At 36.2% G+C, this 26,028-nt stretch overlaps 1 protein-coding gene across 2 annotated transcripts in view; it reads left to right on the forward strand.

The window, feature by feature from the left end:
• LOC145986483 (integrin beta-PS-like) overlaps window positions 1–9,006 on the forward strand; it is an 89,701-nt gene extending 80,695 nt beyond the window's left edge. For both annotated transcript variants that reach the window (XM_083120544.1, XM_083120545.1), the window contains exons 14-15: window positions 2,524–2,663; window positions 6,890–9,006. In XM_083120544.1, coding sequence (XP_082976670.1) covers window positions 2,524–2,663; window positions 6,890–6,955 — 206 coding nt within the window. In that variant the 3' untranslated portion in view covers window positions 6,956–9,006. The remainder of the gene's footprint in view (window positions 1–2,523; window positions 2,664–6,889) is intronic.
• Window positions 9,007–26,028: the final 17,022 nt, after the last annotated feature.

The following is a 26,028-nucleotide window of genomic DNA, read 5'->3' on the forward strand; positions in this document are numbered from 1 at the left end:
TCTCAACAAAAGTGTTTATCTAATTTCTTCAGTTAAAAATCTGGATAACAAACTATCCCATAACTAACCATAACATAGACTCTGCCAAAATAGTCATGCAAGTGAAATCCACCTTGGAAAGATTCTTAAAAGAAACCTGTGCAATAGTGACCACTCCCGCTGACCTCAACACTAACCCCGGGGCCCCTCAATAAAACCTGGCTTTCCACCATCAGAAATATGCATATGCACCCAACCTGCTCCCCCTGCGTGACAAAAAACCAAGCACGGGCCTTAAGCATTCGCAAAAAAGCTCGCCTGCACATGCGAACAAACTTCTTTCCACGGAAGCAGACGATGATGTTCCCGAGAATTGACACCTACAGTGCCAAAACCCCGATACGTGGCAAAAGAAGGAAGCACTACACCCACACCAGAATGGCAGAAAGTGAAAGGACCATGTCAAGTAACGCCTCCATGAGCACAAGCGGATGAAAGAACATGGTGCCTGCAGCAAGACCTTATATGCCTGATGAAGCCACCAGGCAGGTGGCAAAATCGATTGCGAAGAAAATTTGTGTGGAAAAATGAAAAGTAAACTTGTGAGAGTAAAATATCCCTTGATTATTTTTATAATCCCAGAAATGCAATAATTATTTGCAGATATGCAGAAAATTTGTATAACTGATAACTTCGATTAGAAAATTTGGATGATTAATTTCTTGAGATAGGCAATTTGGTTTTACACTCCGGACATTTTTTGTATTATAATAACCTCATTGAGTTTTCATGGGTTCATTACATCCCAAAAGTAAAACAGTGTGAATTATGCAAGCTATCCAGATATTCAAAAAATCTGAATATCAGTTCCATACTGGATTCTGTTAAACCCTTCATGACACAGTAGTAGCAACAGAAAATGGATTTATAATAAATTAATGCTTTTGAAGCCTAAGAAGAGCGAAATCTGTCGGTCAACAATGGGTCACCACACACAGAACTCAAGGTGTGCTAAAGTTGGTAACACTGCTGTTTACGAATGATACTGCCATCTTTGGGGGAAGGAGGGAAGCACAGTGACAACTTACATGTACACGCTCATCGTTTGTTTATTTGTCAGAAAGTGAGGTTAGCGATACATGCATTTGTTCAGCACCAGAATGGAGGTGGGTAAAGAAAATGAGAGAAGTGTGGTTCATTTCTTGACTGCAGATGGTGCTGGAGGATGAGAATTCATGGTCACATGCCTGTTGCGTATGGTGAACATGTCAAATTCACGTATGCTGGAGTGCCATAAGGGACTCCAAGATGTGTCTGCAAGACAATCTGTAACCAGGACAGGCCAATTGCATCATTACTTCTGATGTTATTACACAACTGGAAGGTCTTATCCAGGAAAACTTATGTATCGCAGAGGAAGAATTCCATTATCAAAGACCACCAGCAGTTCAGAAAAGAATTGTGTGCAGTGGGTTCCACATCTACTGATGAAACAAAAGACTCTGAGAGTTGCTGCGTGTAGCAGTATCATGAGGAAGAGTTTGTGTTTCTGTCCTGAATGATCACTTGGGACAAGACATGGTGCCACCATTTTGAGACCGAGAACAAACTGCAAAGCCAACAGTGGAAATATGTTGATTCTCCGCTGCTGATGTTCTTCAACTGTAAAGGTCCACTGCTTGTCGACTTTCTCGAGCAATGGACCACAAACAATGCATTGTGCTATGAAGATACTTTGCACAAACTAAGCCAGGCCATTAAGTTGAAACACCCTGGAATGCTATCAAACAGCATCAGAAACATCACAACATCCTACATCCCAGATATTTCTCTATGTGATTTTCACATTTATGGCAACATCCATGGACATCAGTTTCATTCAGATGAGGACATATGCAACTGAATAAGGTTGTGGATCCTTCAGCAGCCAACAAGCTTCTACAAGAATGGAATTGACCATCTTATCTCATAGTTGGATAAATGTGTTAACAGTTATGGAGATTACTTTTGAGATAATACATTTTCAATTAAACGTTTTGGTGACTTACCTGTTTTCACTTGACTGCCCCTTATACATTTATTAAGATGTTGAATGAAAAAGTTTACTCACCAGTTTACTCATCTTCGCAACGGACATGAGCCACTGATTTTATTCTGCAAGGATAAAAGAAATAATTAATTAGGTTCATCAAGAATAAATACAATTAATCTAACAGACTTCCTTTACCCCTTTACCCTTGCATACATGCCCTATGTTTACCTGTGATATTCCTTTTTACGGTGCTTTCATGTAATTGTGATTGAAACATGCATATAAAATATTTGCCTACTAAATGATACTCCATTTTTGTTCATTTTGAATGGTTGAAATCATTAGACCATTAAGCTTTCTTAATTCTAATTGCAATTTGTTTTAACAAGTGTGAGTCATCAGTAAATCGGCAATAATTAAAAAAAGGAAATCATTCATATCCACTTCGATCATATCTCAAATACAGAAACTAGAAACTTGATACATTTAATTTTAATCTTTTTCTTTCTCAGGAATTGTACTTGGAGTTATTGGTGCCATTGTTCTTATTGGATTGGCTTTGTTGCTGCTGTGGAAACTTCTGACCACAATCCACGATCGACAAGAGTTTGCTAGATTTGAGAAGGAGAGGCAAATGGCCAAGTGGGACACTGTAAGTAATGATTTCATTCTTTATTGTGTCCTTAGTATGGTACAGATGCTGGATTTAAGAGACACGCTGCTGATAATAATTGAAATGGTTGATTAGCTTGCTAATATGCAATTTTGAGGCTCAACACTCAACTGATAACAATTTATCTCTCTCCGAGTTTAACCTTAAACTGAAACTATCCATCTAGCCTAATAGTATAAGGATTTTATTCTAGTGCCACCTGAACAAGTTGAATGCTCAAATCATGATCTTGTGGGCAAAGATCCCAGGTTTTAGTCATGGCATAGGCATTGTTGTTTTGTATTTCCTCATACATTTAATTTAAGTTTCATTCATTTTTGCTATTAACCTAAAGAGGCAGAAAAATAACGAAATAAAAGGTTTTAGTAAGTTATATTTTTTGCCATTGTTTTAGATTCTTAATAAAACAAAATAGTGAAAAGCGTATGGTATACCATCTTTGCCATGAAATTTCTGGACATGCTAATGTAGGCTTACAAAACATGCCAGGATCACACACACAATCAACATCCATGGCTGAGTGCTTCGCACAATGTGCTATAGTACCAGAGGTGCTAGGTTTGAATCCCAGCCTGGGCATTTTTTGAGAATGTCCCTTCATCATATTATTCATCCTCATCATTGCAATTAGTAAAAGTGGCACAAAAGGGAAGTAAAATAAATCAACACTTCAGGATTGTAATAACACACATAAAGTTTTCTTATATTTTCTTAACGCACATAATAATGTATTTGTGAAAGATATTGAATTCTTTCAAAGATCATCAACGTTAATATGTAACAGCTCTGTTTTTTTTTTGTTTTGTTTTTTTGTAATTGGGTCATTCCATGTCAAATCAGCTGATAAAAATTATTTTTGAACCTTTAGGAATCAGATTATTTAGATTATTTGTTTATACATTGTACCTATCAAGATGACAAAAACTGGCAAATTTCAGATTTTTTCGGCTCTTAGTTTTTGAGTTATTGACTTTCAACAAAGCAAAAATCCCAATATTTCACGACATTTTGAAATCTTTAAACATCTGTAGATCAAAAACTATTTGACCTCGAGTTCTCAAATTGGTGTCATTCTCTTCTGCTTTCAATGAGCTTTAATTTGAAATACAAAAAAAACATTGAATAATTAATAAAAAATAGTTAATTATTATATTCCCATCTCCTTACTAGTGGGGTCGGAACACCGGAAAATATTTCACTTCCGGCGGAGAACGTGCCCTTTGGGGGTCAGATAATACATTAATTCCAGAACCTAAAATGCCCCAGACCACAAGTTTTTAAGCCCTCGTTTGTCTGTAATGGCATCTTCAAAATGGCGGCCATGACCAAGATTCTATTCCTGTTCATTGCAGGTATTTATCATTCATGACATCTTATTTCCACCTAATTTGCAGTTTATAACTGTATTATGATAATAAGAAATTAAAAAGACCCACTTTATCAAAAATTATTAGATATGGCGGCCAATGTGGCTGCGACACACACACACACACACATGCACTTCTTACTTTGTCTTTAATTTTGGGCCATCATTCTCAATTTACAGAGTACATTACGGTGTTGCGATAACGTAAATGCTCCCTTTAAGGACGAATCGTATGGCAACAAGGCAATGTCAGTTCTCATTAAGGCTCCTACCAGCGTACAGCCTCAACAGTGCATGCTATGTTGAAAATGCAAGCACATTATATTTAAAACCTCATATTTCCAACAACTTACCCCTCTTTCCATTTTTCGCCATCTGCACTAATAACGCAGTTTGTCCTTTGGTGTCAAGACTTTTGAAACACCCTGTATATATATACAGATTATGAAAAAATGAACTAATATTATTTCGTGGGCTTAGTCTGACACTACTTTGGATGCCACCTTTAAGTTCTGGAACCTCCAAAACATAAGGTTTGATCTTAAACAATCACATAGCTGAAATGGTTATTTTTTAGACTTTTCGCGGCCATATCTAATAATATTTGATAATGCTGGTTCTTTTAATTTCTTATTATCATAATACAGTTATAAACTGCAAATTAGGTGGAAATAAGATGTCATGAATGATAAATACCTGCAATGAACAGGAATAGAATCTTGGTCATGGCCGCCATTTTGAAGATGCCATTACAGACAAACGAGGGCTTAAAAACGTGGGGTCTGGGGCATTTTAGGTTCTGGAATTAATGTATTATCTGACCCCCAAAGGGCACGTTCTCTGCGGGAAGTGAAATATTCTGCAATTTTTTCATGCTTTTCAACTGCACTATACTAATAAAGGCTCATGCAACATATTTAAGACTCTCATTAAAAGTGAAAGTATCTAAAGAATGGCATCATCCTCTTCCTGAATATCGTAATTCAGTAGAGAGCATGAGTAATTTCATATTACAACTGTGATATTTAAATTTCGTAATTTTTAAAAAACTAAGAATTTTTTTTTTAAATCTCAAAAACACCATTTTTAATTTTTTTGAAAATAATATATGTTTTGAAGACATGAATTGAATATTTGTGTGCAAAATTTCATAATGGGATGGCAATGGTTTCCTATGGAAATCAATTTTTTCGTATTGTAATGTGTGCAAAATTTGCTAAATTTCTTGACTTCCATGTTAAACCAAACCACAACTATATGCTGAGTTGTTGATGTTGAAGTCTTCATATTAGTCTATTTATAATTTTTGGAGTACAAATAACATGAAAATACCTAAAGTTTATCACTATTAAAATTAGGTAAGCAAATTGCAAAATATACGAGGGGAAGTCATTAAATAACAGGAATTTTATTCTAAACTTAATGGAGATTTATGCAGAATGAAAATTTCTGTCGCGGCACTCAAAAAGGTTCCTTAGCAACATGCCACAAAGGAGTCGTAACGATCAAGCAGTATGCGCCTGCACAATAGCACATGCAACATGGCCGCTACACTGTTGAAGAGCAACGAAGTGTTTTTCATTTTTTGTGGTCAGAGGGAGTGAAATCTTCTGAAATCTACAGCAGAATGAAGGTTCAGTACAGAGGCAATTGTTTGTCAGGTGAGAGTGTCCTAATTAATGGATCTGCTGTTTCACTGCCTCAGTTGCCACGCAAACTGGCCTCCCACCCCGGTGTTCATCACTGGCATTTCGTCTTGCATCCTTAAATATTTCCACCCATTCATAGACACTCCCCTGACTTAAACAATTGCCTTCGTACTGAACCTTCATTTTGCTGTAGATTTCAGAAGGTTTCACTCCCTCAGACCACAAAAAACTAAAAACACTTCGTTGCTCTTCAACAGTGTAGCGGCTTTGTTGCGCAGGCGCATACTGCTCGATCGTCATGACTCCTTTATGCTAAAGAACCTTTTTGAGTGCCGAAACAGAAATTTTCGTTCTGCATAAATCTCCATGAAGTTTAGAATAAAATTCCTGTCATTTAATGACTTCCCCTCGTACATTTTTCAATTTCCTTACCTGATATTAAAAGTGATAAATTTGGGGTATTTCATGTTATTAGTAGTCCGAAAATTATAAAATAGACTAATATGAAGACTTCAACATCAACAACTCGGCATATAGTTGTGGTTTAACATTAAAGTTAAGAAATGTAGCAAATTTTGCACACATTACAATACGAAAAAATTGAATTTCATAGGAACCCATTGCCATCCCAAGTGAAATTTTGCACACAAATATTCAATTGAAGTCTTGAAAACTTATATTTTTTTCAAAAAATTTAAAAATGGTGTTTGAGATTTAAAAGAAAAAAAAATCAAGTTTTTTTAAAATTCAAATACCACAGTCATGTTGCATTTCAAATTAAAGCTCATTAAAAGCAGAAGAGAATGACACCAATATGAGCTCTCTATGTCAAATAGTTTTTGATCTACAGCTGTTTAAACATTTCAAAATGTCGTGAAATTTTGGGATTTTTGCTTTTTTGAAAGTCAATAACTCAAAAACTAAGAGCCGAAAAAATCTGAAATTTGGCAGTTTTCGTCAACTTTACTAGTACTACCATTGCACCAAAAAGTATCTATTTCTGAGATGTCAAGGTTCAGACCCTGGTTGATTTGACATGGAATGATCCAATTATAAACTGTTTCTGTGTTGTGCAGAATAAATGTTTATGTTAATACACAATTTGTATACAATTCACATGGATCTTTCAAATGTTAAATTCTAATATATATTGTATTAGCTTCATTCTGAAATATTTTTCTCTGTTGCAGGGAGAAAATCCTATTTATAAGCAAGCTACCTCAACCTTCAAGAACCCAACATATGCTGGAAAATGAACAAACTTCTCATTGGGTCCACAGCATTGTGTTATTGTAGTGTGAGTTGTGCTCAGTTATTAATTTTTTAGGGAAAAATGGACATCCAGTGTTGAAAACAGTAAATCCCATCTTCAGTTACCACGTGTAAAACTGTCTGATGTAGATGTTTGTATGGAATCAAAGATAGTTAATTAATCATAATGTTTATTAGTAATAAATAGAAATCCATCGGTGCTTGTATTAACTTTGTTGTCATTGTGACTCGTCCATTATACAGAAGGTGAAAAGTGAACTTGGATACTTGTATCTTCATAATGAAACTGTTACTTAATAGGAAATTAAATATAGATATCTAAAGGTATATTATATTGCAGAATTGTGTTTATACCATATGAAACTTACACAATACAGCTTCAAGTTACTTTAACTTTCTTTGCAATTTATCATCATCATCATTTAGTGATTTGTTTTTACATTTATAACATTTCTACTTGCAACTAAAGATGGAAAAGAAAGTTGGAGTAACTTAAATTGAAAATCTCAGCTATTATTTTTTATGTTTTGTGGTTTTATGTAAGATTAGTAACTGCTTTTAATTTATGTGTATTAATTACTAGGTAACTTTAAATAAAAAGGCTGCTTTTGTATTGAATCAAATAGTAATTATTCCTGCAGTATGATCTTCCAATATTTATATTTATTAAATCAACTTATTTTATTGTGCTACTATAACAAGTGCCATATACATTAGTAATATACTTCCATTTCTAGCCAATTGATAGTACTTTGATAGGAAGCAATGTAGAATATATATAAAAAAGTGTCTGTAAAATTTCAGAAAAGCTTGCTACATTGTTATATTTTTTCAGCTATGTTCTGGAGCTGATTTTCCAGTCTTTTATAACTTTAAAGAGCACCATGTTTTGTATTCTTGAAAAGCCTTGCCTTAAAAGTGCCTCTGAAGGTGCTAATAACACAGCAATGCCTTAAATATCTTCAATATAAAAATAATAAAAAAAACTCCAATTGTCATACTGTTAAACTGTTTGAAGGAGGCTTAAAAGTTGGTCTGCACCAGGGTATGAAGACCCTACCTCATTCATCTTCCATGTGCCACAGTTGACAGTCAAAAGAAGGTCTGCTGATTGGGAATTCCTTGAATGCCATGAAAATATGCAGTTAGATTTTTGTAGAAGTCAGTGCAATATAAATTCAGATATGAATATATACGTATATGAAGTGAAAATAGTAGTTTTTGAATGTAGATATTCTATGTAAATAATATAAAAACAAGATTATATATTAGAACCATGTGTAATGCAAAAATGTTGGTTCCTACAATCAGAAATATGCAAAGAAGACAGTTCCTTTACTTAGGAAGACTGTACTTAATCGCAGGAAATATTTAGAAAATGCTAAACATTCATATGTGCTATGTATTTGTGTTATTTGTCAAACTGCATTGCAAAATGAAGCTGCTTCATTGGATTAAATGTTATACAGTTTAATAATAATGGTTTAGTTTCTGAAAATATGTTTACCTTCTTATTTAAGCTCTAGAGTTTCAGATTGTAATATGCATTAACATATTAGATTAACTTAAAATTGTAGAAATTTGAATATGTGCGAGTAACTGTGCTCTCATTGCAAATTAAATTGTATACCTCAAATAAAGTTTAGGTAAAGATTATACAAAAATCATTGGTGTTCAAAATAAAAGTCAGAGAGAGTTGATCAGAGAAAAATAATTTTTAAGGCCTCCTTACTTTTTTTTTTTAAAAAAAAAAAAAAAAAGAACAAACTGATAACCAAACTTACTGAACTTTTAGATGAATTGTATTGCAGGTTCTGCATTACCTTGAATGGTCTACAATTAATTATTGTATTAAAGTTGCAAACATATTTGTTCAATTGACGCTCTGCTATTTTATCTTTTTCTCAAGTATCTATTTTATTCTCTTACAAGATATAATCTGTACTTTTTGTACTAATTTTGTAATGTTTTTACATGTGACCCTCACAATTTATACTGTTTTAACAATTGTTGAAAACATAATAAAGATTGTGTGTTTTAACAGTACTATATTTTATTTAAAGCTAGGAACCTCGGTTTTACAGGTTTGTTTTTTTCGAAATTGGTGTCTTTTTGCCCAAAATTGAAGTTTTTATTATAGCACACTTTTCTACCAAGTATATCTAAAATTACAACTTCATTGTGCTTTTAGTGTAGCATTTTCAGTTGCAGAGCATATGACTTTAGCCTGCCTGTTCATACATTGGAAACTATTTGAGAAATTTATTTTCTGCTATTTCTCATGTGACAAATATCGATATTATACCTCCAGTGTGAAGGCAGGTGACCACTCGATTCTGGCAAAAATTGCACCACTTTCATCATTAATCCTCCATCGGTATATATGTGTATATACCAATATGTGTATATTTATACTAAAGTATTAAAAATGTGAATGTGCGACACACACAGTTTCAAAGTGTGAAGTACTTATGTATTGCAGCCTGATTATTATTTATGAGTTAACAGTTTCTAGAGGTGTGCACGTCACATGTTCTTGTTTTTCATGTTTATTTTGCTTGTAATTATAGTCATTCAATTCATAATTTACCCTGTACTGTATGGTATTGCAATGCCATGCAGTATTCAGGACCAAGCATGTGCCTAAACTGTGCACAATATGTTGAAAATTCAAGCATTTTAGATTGAAACCTTCCTTTTCCAACAACTTTTCTCTCTTTCCATATTTTGCTATGTGCAGTAATAACTGAGTTACCTATGGGACCAGACTTTTCGAATCACCCTGTATTTTTAATAACTGCGAATTTAAACATTAGATATTTGTACGTTAATTCAAACAATATTGTATTTCATTTCTGTTAGACTTTTACTTTTGAATATTAGGAATTTGTCTATGAAAATATGTTTATATGCATTACTAACCTACTCTACCCTACCCTAAATCTAACATAACTCTGGATCCCATTTTTAAATATTGTACAGTTATTGAGTAATAGTGTATGTATGACACATTTTTTTTTTAAATGGCTGCCAAAGTTTTCTTTACACCACCTTCAATTGTCTTTTTTTACCCTGACATTGATATGCAATATCTCGTGTGAAAGAGCCTTTTATCTAACATTCTTTTAACAAGACTAACCCCATATGCTAATGAAATTATAGGTGATTATCAATGTTGATTTAAACGTAACAGATCAACTACAGATCAAATTTTTCACATCAGACAGACACTTGAAAAAAAGTGGGAATTTAATCAAAATGTCCATCAGCTATTCATTGATTTTAAAAAGCATATGATTCGGTCAAAAGAGATAAATTATATAATATATTAGTCGAGTTTGGAATACCTAAGAAGCTTGTTAGTATGATAAAAATATGCACCAGTGAAACAGAAAGTAAAATTTGTGTGGGTATTAATATGTCTGACAAATTTACAATTCATGATGGGTTAAAACAAGGAGATGCATTATCTCCATTGCTCTTTAATTTTGCCTGAGAATATGCTGTTAGGAAAGTAAAAGAAACTAAAGAAGGACTAAAATTAAATGGTGTGACTCAGTTGTTAGCATATGCAGATGATGTAGACTTACTGGGGGAATGATGTGAATACAATTAAGAATAATGCTAAAATATTTTTCAAAACTGCTAAAGAGATAGGTTTGGAAGTTAACAAAGAGAAAACTAAATATATGCTTACAGGCCGAAACCAAGTGTTAGGTAATAATCAAAATCTAATTATTGATAACAACTCGTTTGAACCAGTTTCCAAATTCAAATACTTAGGAGTAATATTAACAAATGAAAATTATATTCTCTCTTCATAAACTTTTGCCTTCTCGTTTAATATCTAAGAAACTAAAAGTTAAAATATACAAAACAGTAATTTTGCCTGTAGTATTATATGGGTGTGAAACTTGGTCCCTTACATTGAAAGAGGAACATAAATTGAGAGTATTTGAAAATAAGATCCTTAGGAAAATCTTTGGACCTAAAAGGGATGAGGAGACAGGTGAGTGGAGAAGGTTACATAATTTAGAACTACATAATTTGTATTCATGCCCAGATATTATTAGAATCATTAAATCAAGAAGACTTAGGTGGGCAGGCCATGTGGCACGAATGGGAGAGGAAAGAGGAGTTTACAGGATTCTTGGGAAACCTGATGGTAAGAGACCTGTAGGAAGACCAAGACGAAGATGGAGGGACAACATTGAGATGGACCTAAGGGAAATCGGTAGGGATGGAAAAGAGTATATAGAACTTGCTCAAGATAGGGACAGATGGAAGGCCTGTGTTGCTGCAGCCATGAACCTTCGGGTTTAAGAAGTCTAGGGAGTTAGTTTAGGAGTTAGAAAGAGCCTTTCATGACCTTTCCAATGCCGCCCGAATAACTTCTATAGGTGCCCTGATTGCCAAAATATTGCAATTCAAAGTTAACAAGATGTTGGAAAAAATGGTCAAAATGCACTCCCAAAAGGTGAAACTGCCAAAAACACAGTGCCATAGTCAGTATTCTAAAGGTTGGTAGGAGACATTTTGGGTGTACAAACTTCAGCTCTTAGCTATGTCCCTGCTCAAACATTGGGATGATTTGAATGTTTGCTTTCTTCCAATCAATGCAATGTCTATTTACAGCCTATTTCACAGTTATTACTTGAAAGCAAGCCCAATTGCAGAGTGTTAATGCTATTGTGATGTAATCAAGAAGCCTGAGATTAGATTTCCATTGGCGGCACATATCATTGTGTATTACATGTATTTGCGCTAAACTGTTTTATTCTTGCACTGTGGAGAATGATATGACTGAAGGGGGTTATTCAAGGAGTCTAATTTTTGCATCCTCTGTCTGTCCCCTTATCTCTGTAGCAAGGCTGCACATAGCAGCAGAGGAGGGGGGGGGGTATCGAGTGGCAATACGAAGCAGTATATGCTGCTGAGAAGGCTGGTAACTGCAGTCACTTTCCCCCCTCCATGCAGTCCCGTTACCTCTCGTGTTCATTGGTGGGTGGCCTCGCGTCAGTACTTGCGCAGAGACTTGTCTTCGTTCACTTGCTCCAGAGAAGATTGAGACAGAGTATAGCTCGAACTATGTTTGATTGTTGGGGTATTATAATATTCCTCTCCTGAGGATATTTCATAATACTTAAAATGTTCATCCCTTTTGGAAAGGCCCCATACCCAAATCTGCAAATTATCTAAATCAAAACCGAATCTGTTAGTCCATGGGCCAGCCCAGATATCAGTACCACCCAAGGTGCAAAACTTCACTGATACTGAAATATCTGTTGCTCCAACATAAGTATAGTAGTATGTGATAACCTTTCCAAGTGAATAGCTTTTTCATTTTTCTTATACATATCATGTCTTCGCATCAATTGCATCAGACATGCATCAATTGCGATAATGCAAGTTCAAAACTTACACGACAGAACCATATTCTGTGGAATAATTCACTGTTTCTCTTCATTTGATCTTTTTAATATAACTGTTTAACCAACGTTTATGTATATGATAATAATAACAATAATAATAATATTATTATTATTACAAAAAAACATAGTGTGTTGGTAATTTGTCCCATTTGAATGTTTTGGTAATAATTGTCTTCGGTTCATCATGAAGCCTGAAAGAAATTAACTTGATAAAAACGTGTTAAATATTATAATTTCTTTGTTGCTGTTAAGACATCTATGACTGAAAATGGCCGGGGCAAGCAATCTTCCATCAAAGAGGCACCATTTTCACCATATGATATGGACTAGTAGAGAACTTTTCTGAGGGTCATAGAAAAACATCACTTTTGGAACTTCGGGGTCAGAGGTTCAAAAACCCACTGCCCTTAAAAATAGATTACTAAAGAAACCAAACGAGGAAATAGCCGGATGGACAAACTGTTGACGACCTTTGGACTTAAAAAGAAAACTCTAGTGGGGTTTTGGAATGTTAGAACATTATATGAGGCAGGAAAATTGCAACAAGTAGAAGCAGAAATGGAGAAATATAAGTTGGACATCCTGGGAATGAGCGAAGTGCATTGGAATGAATTTGGAGAGATGAAAGCATCTAGTGGTATGACATTCCTCTATTCAGGTAGACCAAATGAAGATGAACATCGTAATGGAGTAGGCATACTCATAAGCAAGAAGACTGCTCGAAGCATATTGGACTGGAAGCCTGTATCTGAACGAAAAATGATTGTCAGATTACAGGCAAAGGTTCGAAATGTTAGCATCATACAAATGATATGCACCTACAAACCAAGCAGAAATAGAAGAAAAACAAGGGTTCTATAAATAAGGTTAAGAGGAAAGATGTTATTATAGCAATGGGTGATTAAAATGCCAAAATTGGCTCAGAAAATGTTGGACTGGAAGAAGTGATTGGCAGACATGGCCTAGGTGAAAGAAATGAACATGGGGAACTATTTGCAGATTGGTGTGCTTCAAATGAAATGAATATTGGTGGTACACTATTTGCACATAAAAATATACATAAGCTCTCTTGGGTATCCCCCGATCATAGAACTCAAAATCAGATTGATCATATAGCTATAAGTAGGAAATGGAGAACATCTTTATTAGATGTGAGAAGTAAACGTGGAGCAGACATTAGCAGTGATCATCATCTTATGGTAGCCAGTTTTAGGGTAAAAATTATGGCCGCAAAAGATAAATGTAATAAAGAAAGCACAAAGTTTGACATTGGAAAACTACAGAACAATAGTGTAAAACAGGACTTCAAGTTGCAACTTCAAAACAAATATTAAGAACTAGGGGAGCTGGATGGTGATGAGGTGGAACAGCACTGGGAAAAGATGAAAAATGCATTTACAATGGTATCAAAAGAGGTTTTGGGATATAGAAACCCTGAGAAAAAGAACTGGATGTTAGAGGAAACTTGGAGAAAAATAGAAGAAAGGAAAGACATTAAGCAGAAGATGAATATGTGTACAACTAGGAAAAGAAAGCAGAATTACAAGAATAATATAAGAAAAGAAGATCATGAAGTGAAATATAGTGCACGAGCTGACCATAGAAAATGGACTAGCGAGTCAGCCAGGAAGGCAGAAAAAGGAGTAAGTAAATGAGGGAAATATGATGGAAGTATACCAAATTTCAAAGATCTTGTCTCAAAAGAAAACCATACGGAATTGCCCAGTGAGAAATAAAGATGGAGTACTCCTTACGAATAAGGAAAATCAGCTCAATAGATGGGAAGAGCATTTTTCAGAAGTATTAAACCAAGCCATAGAAGGGATAGAAGATTTGCTTGAAATACCGGAAGAAATGTCAGAATATGAAATAGATGATGAAATAACTACTAAAGAACCAACAAAAGAAGAAATTAAAAAAGCATTGAAAGAACAAAAGAGTGGTAAAGCACCTGGAATTGATAACATTCCACCAGAAATTCTCAAGGAACAATAGAAATATTACAACCACTTTTTGCAAAAATATGGAAAACAAAATCAATACCAGAAGATTGGAAAAGAGGTTTACTAGTAAAAATACCTAAAAAGGGGAGATATTACTAACTGCAATAACTGGAGAGGCATAACAATACTTTCAGTTCCTAGCAAAGTTCTAAGTAGAATTATTTTAAACCAAATTAAAGGATGTGTTGAGAAAAAGATCCGGAGAGAACAAGCAGGCTTTCGAAGCAACCGTTCCTGTATAGATCAGATAAATACACTGCATATTATTATACAGGGTGTACCAAAAGTCCCATTACCCCCCCCCCCCTCTTTGAATTGTACACAAACCTGCAAAATGTTATTTTAACAGCATGCATATGATGAGAGGATGATATACCATTAAATCAGACCAATGTCCACCATTTACTCCAGAGGATCTGTGTGCACACCGCCATTTTCATGGCACAGTATTATTCGCCTCCAGGTGCGATGTGAAATCCTCCATAACATAAGATGTCAGATCTGGATTTCAGGTGGCCATTTTAAGAGAATACCTCAATGATGTGTTCAGAGACAAATGGATTGGACGAGGATCGCCAAATTTACCAGCACCTCTAAAATGGCCACCCCAAAGTCCAAATCTGACATCTTGTGATATTGCGCTATGGGGACACATCAAACATAATCGTTATCAGACAACTGGGGAACTTCAAGAAGCTGTTCGCAGTGCGTTTGCTTCCCTCACGCCAGCCATGTTACAGAGGATTTCACATCGAACCTGGAGGCGAATAATACTGTGCCATGAAAATGGCGTTGTGCACACAGATCCTCTGGAGTAAATGGTAGTCATTGGTCTGATTTAATGGTATACCATCCTCTCATCATACGCATGCTGTTAAAATAACATTTTGCAGGTTTGTCTACAATTCAGAGGGGGGGGGGGGGGTAATCGGACTTTTGGTACACCCTGTAGAACAGAGTATGAAATACTTCTCTAATCTGTGCCTTATATTTGTGGATTTCCAGGAAGCATTTGACTGTAAATAGAATGAAAATGTGGACAATTGTAAAGGAATATGGCATTCCAGCATATATGATTGATCCTATTAAAAACTCCTGATGATGATTCCACATGCCAAGTTGTGCATGAGGGAATACTTACGGATCCAATACCAGTTATTTCAGAAGTAAGGCAAAGGTGTATTTTATGACCAACAATATTTCTGATGGTAATTGATAAAGTAATGAAGAGGGTAACAGAAGGAAAAAGGAGAGGTATAAATTGGAGTCTCACCCAACACCTAGAAGACTTCGACTTTGCAGATGATATTTGCCTGCTATCTCGCACATACCATAATATAGAAAAGAAATTAGGAGATTTGGATATAGAAGGGAAGAGAGTTGGTTTAAAGATAAATAGTACAAATGAAATCATTAAGAACAAATGTAAAAAAGATGGAAAATTTAAACTTGAATGAGGAAAATATTGAAGACGTTAAGGAGTTTACATATCTGGGGAGTTTGGTGACAAATACAGTGGGAACAGAAGATGATGTTAGATCGAGAATTAGGAAAGCAAATGTGGCATTTATTCAGCTATATAAAGTTTGGAAAGCCAGAGAAATTTCAATAAGAACTAAGCTGCAAATTTTTAGAATTAATGTGAAGTCAGTTCTCCTTTATGGATGTGAAACTTGGAAAGTAACAAAGAAAATTACTAAAGACCTACAGACATTCATAATAAACAGATGCCTGAGGAAACTTCTACGAATATATTGGCCAGATATTATCTCAAATGAAGATCTATGGAAACGTACACAAGAGGAACCCGTGGCAATACAGATGAAAGGAAGAAAGTGGAAGTGGAAGTGGATTGGCCACACATTGAGGAAAGATCCATCGGCAATAGAAAGACAAGCATTGAGCTGGAACCCACAAGGACAACGTAGAAGGGGAAGGCCAAGAATGAGTTGAAGAAGGACAATAGAGCAAGAAATATGGGAAGCAGGAAAGACCTGAAACGAGATAAGGAAGATGGCTGGATGGCTTCATTGAGGCCCTATGCTCCATAGCAGAGTAACAGGAAATGATCACATCCCAGCAATCCAGTACCATCGAAAGTGTCGTAGTATTTTTACCATGGACAAACTTATCTGGCCAATCCTTGCAAAAGAGTAGTCCAGTTTCAGTGATCAGCCGCCTGATAAAGAGTCAACAAAAAAACAATATCCATGTGGTTCCTGAGCTTGTGATGCAGAGTGCATCTTTTGACAGAAAAGTACACCAAGCGACAGAACACAAGGATAGTTTTGATATAGTTTCAGAAAATGCATGCTGGTGTGAAGATAAGGAGTGCAGTTTCTCGTAAATGGGAAGAAGAACCTATCATCCTTCTGAATGTCCTACTTAGATGTGATGGGAGATCTTGCAAGGCTGATCCGAGCTGTGCACTCTGAATCAATGCGAGGCTTTTCAGTTCAACTCAGCTCCACCAACACTTTTGGCCGAATTCCTGTTGACCAAACAATTGAAGAAAGTATGAACAAAGATACCCAAACACCAGGAGGGACAAAGGGATTTAGTTTGAAGGAAGATGCAGTGAACAAGTACTACTTTCCACCTGAGTACAAAAGCATGTATCTGAAGCAGCTGAGACACAAAATAGGTCAAAACAGGTTCAAATTGTCCCATCAAGATCTAGAAAGTCCAAGAATCAACAAAGGCGAAGCAGATGTGAAGTCCCTCATTGATCTCATGGAAAACAGTTGGCCGAATCCCGTGTCTCCTGATGAAGATAACTTGGTTTGTCTGTCCACTGGCAGCATGGCTCCACCGAATGTAGCGAAGGATCATCTGAGGACTCTTGAGGTCTGAGAGGAAGCCTACCAGACATTTAAATGAAGGTAGTTAGGTGAAGATCCACCTTCAGTAAAATTTTATGATGACATGGCCAAACAAAACGTTAAGACCTTCTCCAGTGTCTGCACAAAAAACAAAAAAAACAAAAAACAAAGATCAAAAGCACAAGAAGTGGTTGTAATGGCAGACCTTTAGTCACATAATGCTAGTAACTGAACATGAAAGAGGCCCTCTACCATCCACTGGACTCATACCATGACCTCTGTCAAGTGTTGGTGGTTCACTTAGCAAAACAAACAAGGCAGCATTTGCCAGAGAGCTTGAAGAGAATGTTGCCTTAGTTGAATCTTTTCCAGCATCTTCAATCTCCATCACTGATGAGAAGAACCTTGTGCAAAAAATGGTGGGAAAAAACAAAACCTTCGCCCAGCTGGCAGTGTTGGCTTTCAACAGGATAGATGTCTTTGATGTCTAGCGTCAGCGTTCAATCAAAGGTGCTGAAAGATTGAAAAGGGCTTGAGCCACGATGTAAAAGTATAGCAGTAATACAGGAGGACACTACATCCAGCAGTGGAAAAAAAATATTGAGTAGTTCTCTCAATAAGATCAGCCTTATTAAGATCCTAGTAGAAGAATGGAAATCCCTGTGATGCAGAAAGATGCTGAACACCATCTGTATAGGTGTACCACCAGCAGGTTCTGTACGTGACCTGCAAGGAATCCTGCTACAAGATAGCAGAGAGTGAGTGGGAAGAAGTGGAAGATTTGCGGTCCACTCAAGAGGAGCTGACGCTAGACTGTTCCTACATGCTGTAAATTCTGGACCATAGACAAACGTGATTGCAGCTCAAGATACCAATATCATGGTTCTTTGTCTGGGGTTGCAAAAAAAGATTCCCTGTCCCATTTACTAGATGTGTGGGACTAGAATCGAACACATTTTGTTGACATCAACAAGCTAGCAAATTCAATCGGGCACATCATGTGCTTCAGTCTAATTGGCTTAAATTCTTTTAAAGACTGTGACACTGTCAGTGCCTTTGCCGGTTTTGGGAAGCTCATAGCTACTAGGAAATCTTTAGTCAAATTTTGCTAGTTATGGGAGGTCAGTGATGAAGTCTTTCAGAAGATTGGGCAGTTTACCTCCTGCATGTTTGTTGCTGTTTCCTACACTGGCGGTGCTATCAGCTATTCTGCACCAACAGGGAAGAGGTTGAATCCAGCCACCTGCCACCATGCACATACTGTCATTTCATGCATGTTCTATGAGCCAATATGGAAGTGTGGTCTGCAGGCAAACCCTACGGAGCCAAAAAAAAAAAAAGGTAAAGTGCTCCCCTGTGCATAGCACCACGCCATGAAGGCGTATAGGGGGTGTGGGGGTAACGCCCCACACTTTCTTGATCCGGTCATGAGTGGGGGTGATGTGATCAGCATCACGTCCCTGACCGCCTTTACCCCCCAGGGTTTCCCCCAGGTACCCAATGTTATTCGACGCTGGGTGGGCGCCGGGGCCGCTTCCAACCTTAGAAAAGTTCCCGGATTTGAACCGGCCGGGGATCGAACCCGGGACCTTGAGCATGGTAGTCAGACGCGTTACCGACTGAGCCACCGCGGCCACCCTACGGAGCCAAGCCCTACAAAATATGGATGGACAAATGGTGGAGATGAAAACCTTGTCATTCAGTTGATGCATTCCCCACCTGCACCTGATGTGGTTTTGGAACTGTTAGCATGCAATTGAGTGCGTTCCTGCAAACTTAACTTGCCTGTCCAATGGACTCAAGTGCTCATACAAAGGCAAGTTATAAACATGCAATAACCAGTAACAGCAGGAAGATGAAGGATCTGATTTTCAACTCGAGAACTCATATGATGATATATGAAAGCAGTATGATGATTGATTGTTGTTGCTGCAGTGGTTGTTCTAATTTGTTATTGTTTTTCTTTAAGTAAGCATCTGAACTTACAATGCTGTCAAGGTAAACCCTTAACAATGTAATGTCTTGTATCTTTCATTTTAATCATTATTTATGTACACTGAAAAAGAAAGTGTGGAAACTCATATTTTGGGGTGAGTTTGGCTTGTCACAAATAGACGTCCCCAGAAGGTAAGTTTCCACACCCCATATTGGGGTGTTTTTCTCACCATAGTAAGAGTGTGTTCTTCATCCCACAGGGTGAGTTTTTCTCACCCTAGTAAGAGTGTGTTCTTCATCCCACAGGGTGAGTTTTTCTCACCCTAGTATAGTGTGTGTTCTTCCTCCCACAGGGTGAGTTTTTCTCACCCTAGTATAGAGTGTGTTCTTCCTCCCACAGGGTGAATGTTTTTCTCACCCTAGTATAGTGTGTGGTCTTCCTCTCATAGGGTGAATGTTTTTCCTCCTTGGGGATAGAGGGGTGAGTGTGCTTGCCCTACCTTGGGGTGTTTCTCCTCCCTTCAGAGATAGAGGAGCGAGCATCCTCGCCCTACCATGGAGGGCAAGTTTCCTCACCCTAGCTTAGGGAGTGAATTTATTCTTTTCAGTGTCTATTTTACTAGAAAAAGAATTGATTGATGTATTTGTTTTCTGGAAACAATTATCAATGAGCATTTATCTTGTGCCTTGAGCACTATGTAATGCAATAGATGATACATTGCCTAAGTTTTTTTTATTTCTTTATTTTTATAAAAGCATTCCCTTGAAGGATTGCTTTTACTTTCTACTTTAAGGGTACTACACTTTGGTAGAGTAGAGAAACATTTTTGTTTCACTCTATAGGTTCACAATGTGCAACTTTTTAAACTTACCGTTGAAAAAGAGATTTATGCATGTGAGTACTATTTTTACAGTAAGAAACGCAAACCTTTTGTAACACTTTCAAAGATATAATACCTTCTAAAATACTGCAAACATGTTGAGGATAATAACAGAAGGTTATTGAACTGGAGGTTAAACAAATATCAAACATTTCATTCAAATACACTCAGATCCTAAAGTTATGTGGGCCTTTGCAATTAAGATTCATAACAGTTCCAGAAAATAACATGTGTTTAACATGGAAATTAGACACCTCAACTATGCCACTTACTGTCTTAATAGTTGTTATTTTTTAGTTCTACTTCTGTACAAAACTTAAGTTTAAGCACATCTGCTGTTTAACAGCATTTAGTTTCTTCGATGTTGCATTTCTACCACTTTTCCCTAATCGGGACAAGTTTAACATGAAAATAAATGTAGCTTGCTCACTGGTAATAGAACTCACTTGTGAACTGTAAAATGATAAGTTCGTTCTCTAAGTTCCATAACTGACCTTTAGGACAATAACATTTATTCATAAATAAGAAAATTTCAAAGCATATATGTAAACCAAATATGAACAAAGCTGTGGAAATATTATGCTACTAACAGTGGAGTTGCACCCTTTCCTGACAGCAAAATGGCTGGAGTCAATAATCAGAGAGAAATGGCATTCATTAGAAATTCCAAGAAGTACTTACCTGTAAAATAACACTTACATTTTCTGTAATAGTAATTTATCTGCATTCTCCACACCATGTTAATATGATGCAGAAAATATCAGATTTGGTGACATGACATTTTTTCTTATTTCAGAACTTTATTTAAAACAAAATATACCTTGATTCTTTTGAAATATTGCTTCCTGTAAAGCTCATATTCATTAGAAGACAGTAATAGAACAGATTCAAAAAGTAACAAGTATCATATAATCAAGGGCACCTGCAGAGGGAGGAAGGCAGGGAGTGCACCCCCCCCCCTTGAGATTTCTGGAAAGAATAAATGTAATTCTAATGGTGAAATTGTAGCGATATTTTGTAACAAAAAATATTGTTTTCAGTGACTTACAGGCCGTAAGTTACAGCAACTATTATTATTATTATTTTACAGTGCCCTTTGGCATGTAAAACATGGATTAGAGGTACGTACCATGAAGGACAGTGACTAAGTGGTCTCAGAAACATACACATAAATGCATTTTGTTACATAGCTTATTTTCTTCAAAGGTTATGTAGCAGAAGAAACACATTGTCAGCATCTAAAGTTTTATTTACAATAGGAAGACTACATTACTTCATTAACAATCTTGAGCACAGAACTTGGTAATTTTGTTTTGTGGGCAGCAACAGCTTCCATGAAAGTGTAAGTTTTTTTTTAGGGCACTGGGATAATTGTAATTGAATGCATAGTAAGATGCAAATAAAACAATCATTGCACTCTTTGCATTACTTTCTTCAAGAATTCTCTCCCCCTCAATCATCAGATCATATTTTTCATCCTGTAATCTCACATATGGAAAGGAATTGATGACCTAATGTAGAAGAAGAAAAGAAACTGATATATGCTACAAAATACATTATTGTACATTGTAAACTGGCAGCTATGGCCAATGTAATAGTCTGTGCATTAGTCTGTGCATAGTAACGATTATGCACATTGTTTGTGTGTCCTGATGTATGATTTTAAGTTTTAAATTTCTGTAATCGGTAGTTTATCATATCAAGAGTGAAGAACAAAATGCTCACAGTTAGTCTTCGAAGGGAGGAAGTAATCTTTGTCCATAGTTCGATGGGAAGAAAGAAATCTCAAAGAGTAAAAAGGCAAAGAGTATTTTACCCCTCATAAGTTTGTCTTCTATGGAAGGGGAGAAGATTGATATATACTATAAAATACATTATTGTACATGGTAAACTGGCAGCTATGGACAATGTAATAGTCTGTGCATAGTAACGATTATGCACCTTGTTTATGTGTCCTGATGTGTGATTTAAAGTTTTAAATGTAATCCACCTTGTTATAAGTTTGAATATACTTACTTATGAAGTTCCAATTTTAACATGTTATTAATGTTCATGTCATAAATATTAGGACATAACAGAAACACAGTAAACTTACAAGAGAAAACATTCATTCTCAAATTACTCAAAACATACAATTTTCAAGTAATAGACTTCAGGTTTTGTGATCATACATAGAATAATATGTATTTGCATGATCTTTCATAATGATAAGGAAAAATAGCTCAACAATATGAGTTAAAATTAATAGAAAAAGCACACAATATGGATTTAAAATGTATTTCAAAAATGAATATTTGAGGTAGGCTGCTTTAAAGAAAGGAATAAAAGTAATAAGTGTAAATCATTCTTTGCCTTGATCATGCTATTTTAAATTGATTTTAAAATAAATGTATGTAATTAAAAAGTGTCACTTACTTCTTTTTCTGTGAAAAAGAAATCAACATCTTCTGTAAATATCATAGGGAGATTCTTCACTATGCATGATGTTTTGACTTCTGAAATAAGCGAAAAATTTAAATCAGACACTGAACAATATTTCATATTCAAATATACTAATGGCAATAACAGTTTCGGGATATAATTTCAGAGGCCTTTAATTTTCATCATTTTAAAACCAATATATTGTATTATCATAATACTGTGTATATTAATTTTAGTTCTCTTACATCCACAATCGAAATATTTTAATTACCAGTGCTAAATATTTCCAGTCATATCAGGAATAATAATAATAACAATTAAGCTTTAATAAATTTCAAGCTGAATATCTTAACTCAGTCCCATGTCTTCCTGGATATGAATATGAAGCAAATAAAGCAACTATTGGCTCATTTTTGCATTTTTCTCTTCCAAAATCTGCCAATTATTCAATTATCAGTAGATACGTTCTTTTGTCTAGAAAAATCAGGTAGAAATGAAGGAAGTGGATATAAGTCACACCAATCTTCGTTCAGAAAAAAAAAATGTGTATGGTAGAATAGTGACACAATCTTGAACAAAGAATATTATTCTAAAATAAATAGTTCTCACATGTAGACAATATATTATACTTTGTAGTAGGTTGTTTGATTGATTTGGTTATTTTACTTCGCTTTTCTGCCATATTTGGCTAGTCGCAAAGATGGAGATGAGTGATCAGTAGCGTGCATACAATGTAAGCTACCGAAGCACTGCTTCGGTATGCAATTCAAATTTTGCATAATTCCCAGAATAATTAGAGGCATTTTTGCGGAGCCCGTGGAAGACTAAAATACCGCAAAACAGTGGCGTGTGGTGTTTTTATCAATCTAAACCTGCCCCTTGATGTACTATTGTTTATTTAAAAATTATTTATTCAGTGCTTCAGCTATCTAAATGGTTGCCACATGCCACTGTGAGTGATAGATGAAATTGATGAATGGACACTCACAAACACCTGCACCCAGCTCGGGATTCAAACCCAGGACCCTTGCCGTCTTAACGCAATGTGCTAACCACTCTGTCACGGAAGCTGGCACTATGCAGTATGTAGAATAATGAAAATAATTTCACCTTCAAAGGTGTTAATAACTTATTGCACATGATCATGGTATTAAAAGTAAGAGAAGGAATCACTAAAAATATAACCTCTGGTGGAACAGCCCTTGAGAACCAGGGCCTACCTATTGATTGCCAGCCTTGTTCACACCAGAGATGGAAGATCATCCAACCAGGTGTGACATAACATGTGGTTAGCATGAGGACTCCTCCCCCAACCCCTCTTCGACCAAGTTATACTACTAATTCTTAGCTCCCCAATTTCATCACGATGGTGTGTGGTCAAAATCTCTAGAGAAAAGTTGGTACACTTCCCCCAGGAGACTCGAAACAGCACACATCCCATAGCCCAAGCCCAAAGCCTGATGCCTTAGACCACATGGCCATGGTGCATGAATGGAAGGAATCGCTAGTAACCCATAAATATGTTTACGTGGGTGAATCAAATATAAACGGGAATTTATTTCTTACTTGCAGGGAAAGTGTGGTGGAGTCCTGTGGCCTTGAGGTGATGATAGTGGGTGTATCTGGAGTCTGTTCCTTCCCTGGAGTCCTTGTCAACTTTTAACATCAATCAGTAGCATGATGAGTGAGCAGGAGGTACACCCGTCCATTGCGCAACACATCATTATCAAATTTCTTACAAACTAAGGGGTAAAACCAAGTGAAATTTTGACCAGAATTCGAGCACAGTTTAGTGAGTCCACCCTTTCAAAGACCCGTGTGTATGAATGGCACAACATGTTTTTGGGAGGACGGGAAACTGTGGAAAATGAAAGACATCAACTGCAGCCAAGGAAAAGGATCACTCAAGAAAACATTCAGGCTGTTCAGGACTTGATTGAAGGTGACCGTCGCTTGGCCAGTCAGTGAAATTTCATCTGCAGTGGGCATAAGTTATGGTAGTGCTCACACGATCATTCATGAGAACTTGGGCTACAGAAAAATCGCTTCGAGGTGGGTCCCACTCCTCCTCACTGAGGAGCAGAAAAAGGTTCGACTGGAAATCTCTCAAAGGCTCCTGGTTCGTTATGAGAGAGAAGGGGATGAATTTTTGCACCGTCTTGTCACCTGTGATGAAACTTGGGTCCACCACTACACATCAGAGCCAAAACAGGCCAGCAAGGAGTGGCTGAAAAAAGAAGAGGCTGGGCCAGTGAAGGCCAAAAGCCACGCATCAGCTGGGATGATTCTTGCCACAGTTTTTTTGGATTTCAGGTGTCATTTTTATTGATATTATCTTCATGAAAGAAGAACAGTAAATGCTGCTTACTATTGTCAACTCCTGGAAAGTGTTAAGGCTGCTTATCGGACCAACCGACGTGGTACACCCATCAGAAGGGTTCTGCTGCTTCATGACAACGCCAGACCTCACACAGCTGGTGCAACACATGACAAACTAGACGAAATTCATTGGACACCACTTGAACATCCTCCATACAGTCCAGACTTATCCACTTGTGATTATCACTTGTTTGGACCCCTGAAAGAAGCACTCTGAGGTAAGCGTTTTCAGGATGATGCAGAAGTAGAAGAGTTCGTGTGCAACTGGCTGCATACACGACCGAGAACCTTCTGGGACAAAGGGATTGCCAAACTCCCTATCTGCTGGCAAAAGTTCAAGGGAGCTATGCAGAAAAGTAATTACATTGTTTTGTATTTGGTTTCAATAAATTATGAAAAATAAATTCCCGTTTATATTTGATTCACCCTAGTATATATAAATAGTGTCTAATGCATAAAAAACTGAAAACACTCATGTTTGATTCCTGGCGGAGGAACACTGCAGTGGTTAAGATCCCACTCTTAAATTACAGGTTTAGTCCCAATGAAACAACCAGATCAAAAGGTGAACTTTAAACAAATTTGAAGAAACAAAATTTTGACCAAATAATCACATATAATTGTAATGATGCAAAAATACAGCATTCAGAACAGTTTAAAAAGGCAATGAAAATGCACAGATACCATACAATATTGAATCTTCAAATATACTAACAGAGTTAGGATATAATTTCAGAGATGGGGCCGTTAACTTTCAAATTTTTGAAAGTATTGTTTAAAATACTGTCCATGAGTTTTGAAATAGGTATTTTCTTATCAAGAGGTACACACTCAAAAATGCATATGTGGTGAGAGTTCCAACTACATAATACATATATATATTACACTCAATATTACATAACACAGCAAGTTATATTATTTTCATACCTTGAACTTCATCTTCACAGCTGCATTCATCCATTGCCTCATTCAAATCACTGGTCTTGAAATTTTTGTTTTGCTGGAGAATTTCCAGTAATACATCAATTTTCTTTCCTAGCATTGAATTCACTTTATACTCAAGGTCACCATTCAATTTGTCTTCAGCATCGGAAATGATCTGAAACATTAAGAAATATTATTGAAACTGCTTAGTACACTGTTGTTTTTAAAGTATTTTTTTCTGAAAGTACCCCAACCTGTTT

The sequence above is a fragment of the Lepisma saccharinum genome, chromosome 4, assembly GCF_977018435.1.
Source record: "Lepisma saccharinum chromosome 4, izLepSacc3.1, whole genome shotgun sequence".
NCBI classification, from domain to species: domain Eukaryota; kingdom Metazoa; phylum Arthropoda; class Insecta; order Zygentoma; family Lepismatidae; genus Lepisma; species Lepisma saccharinum.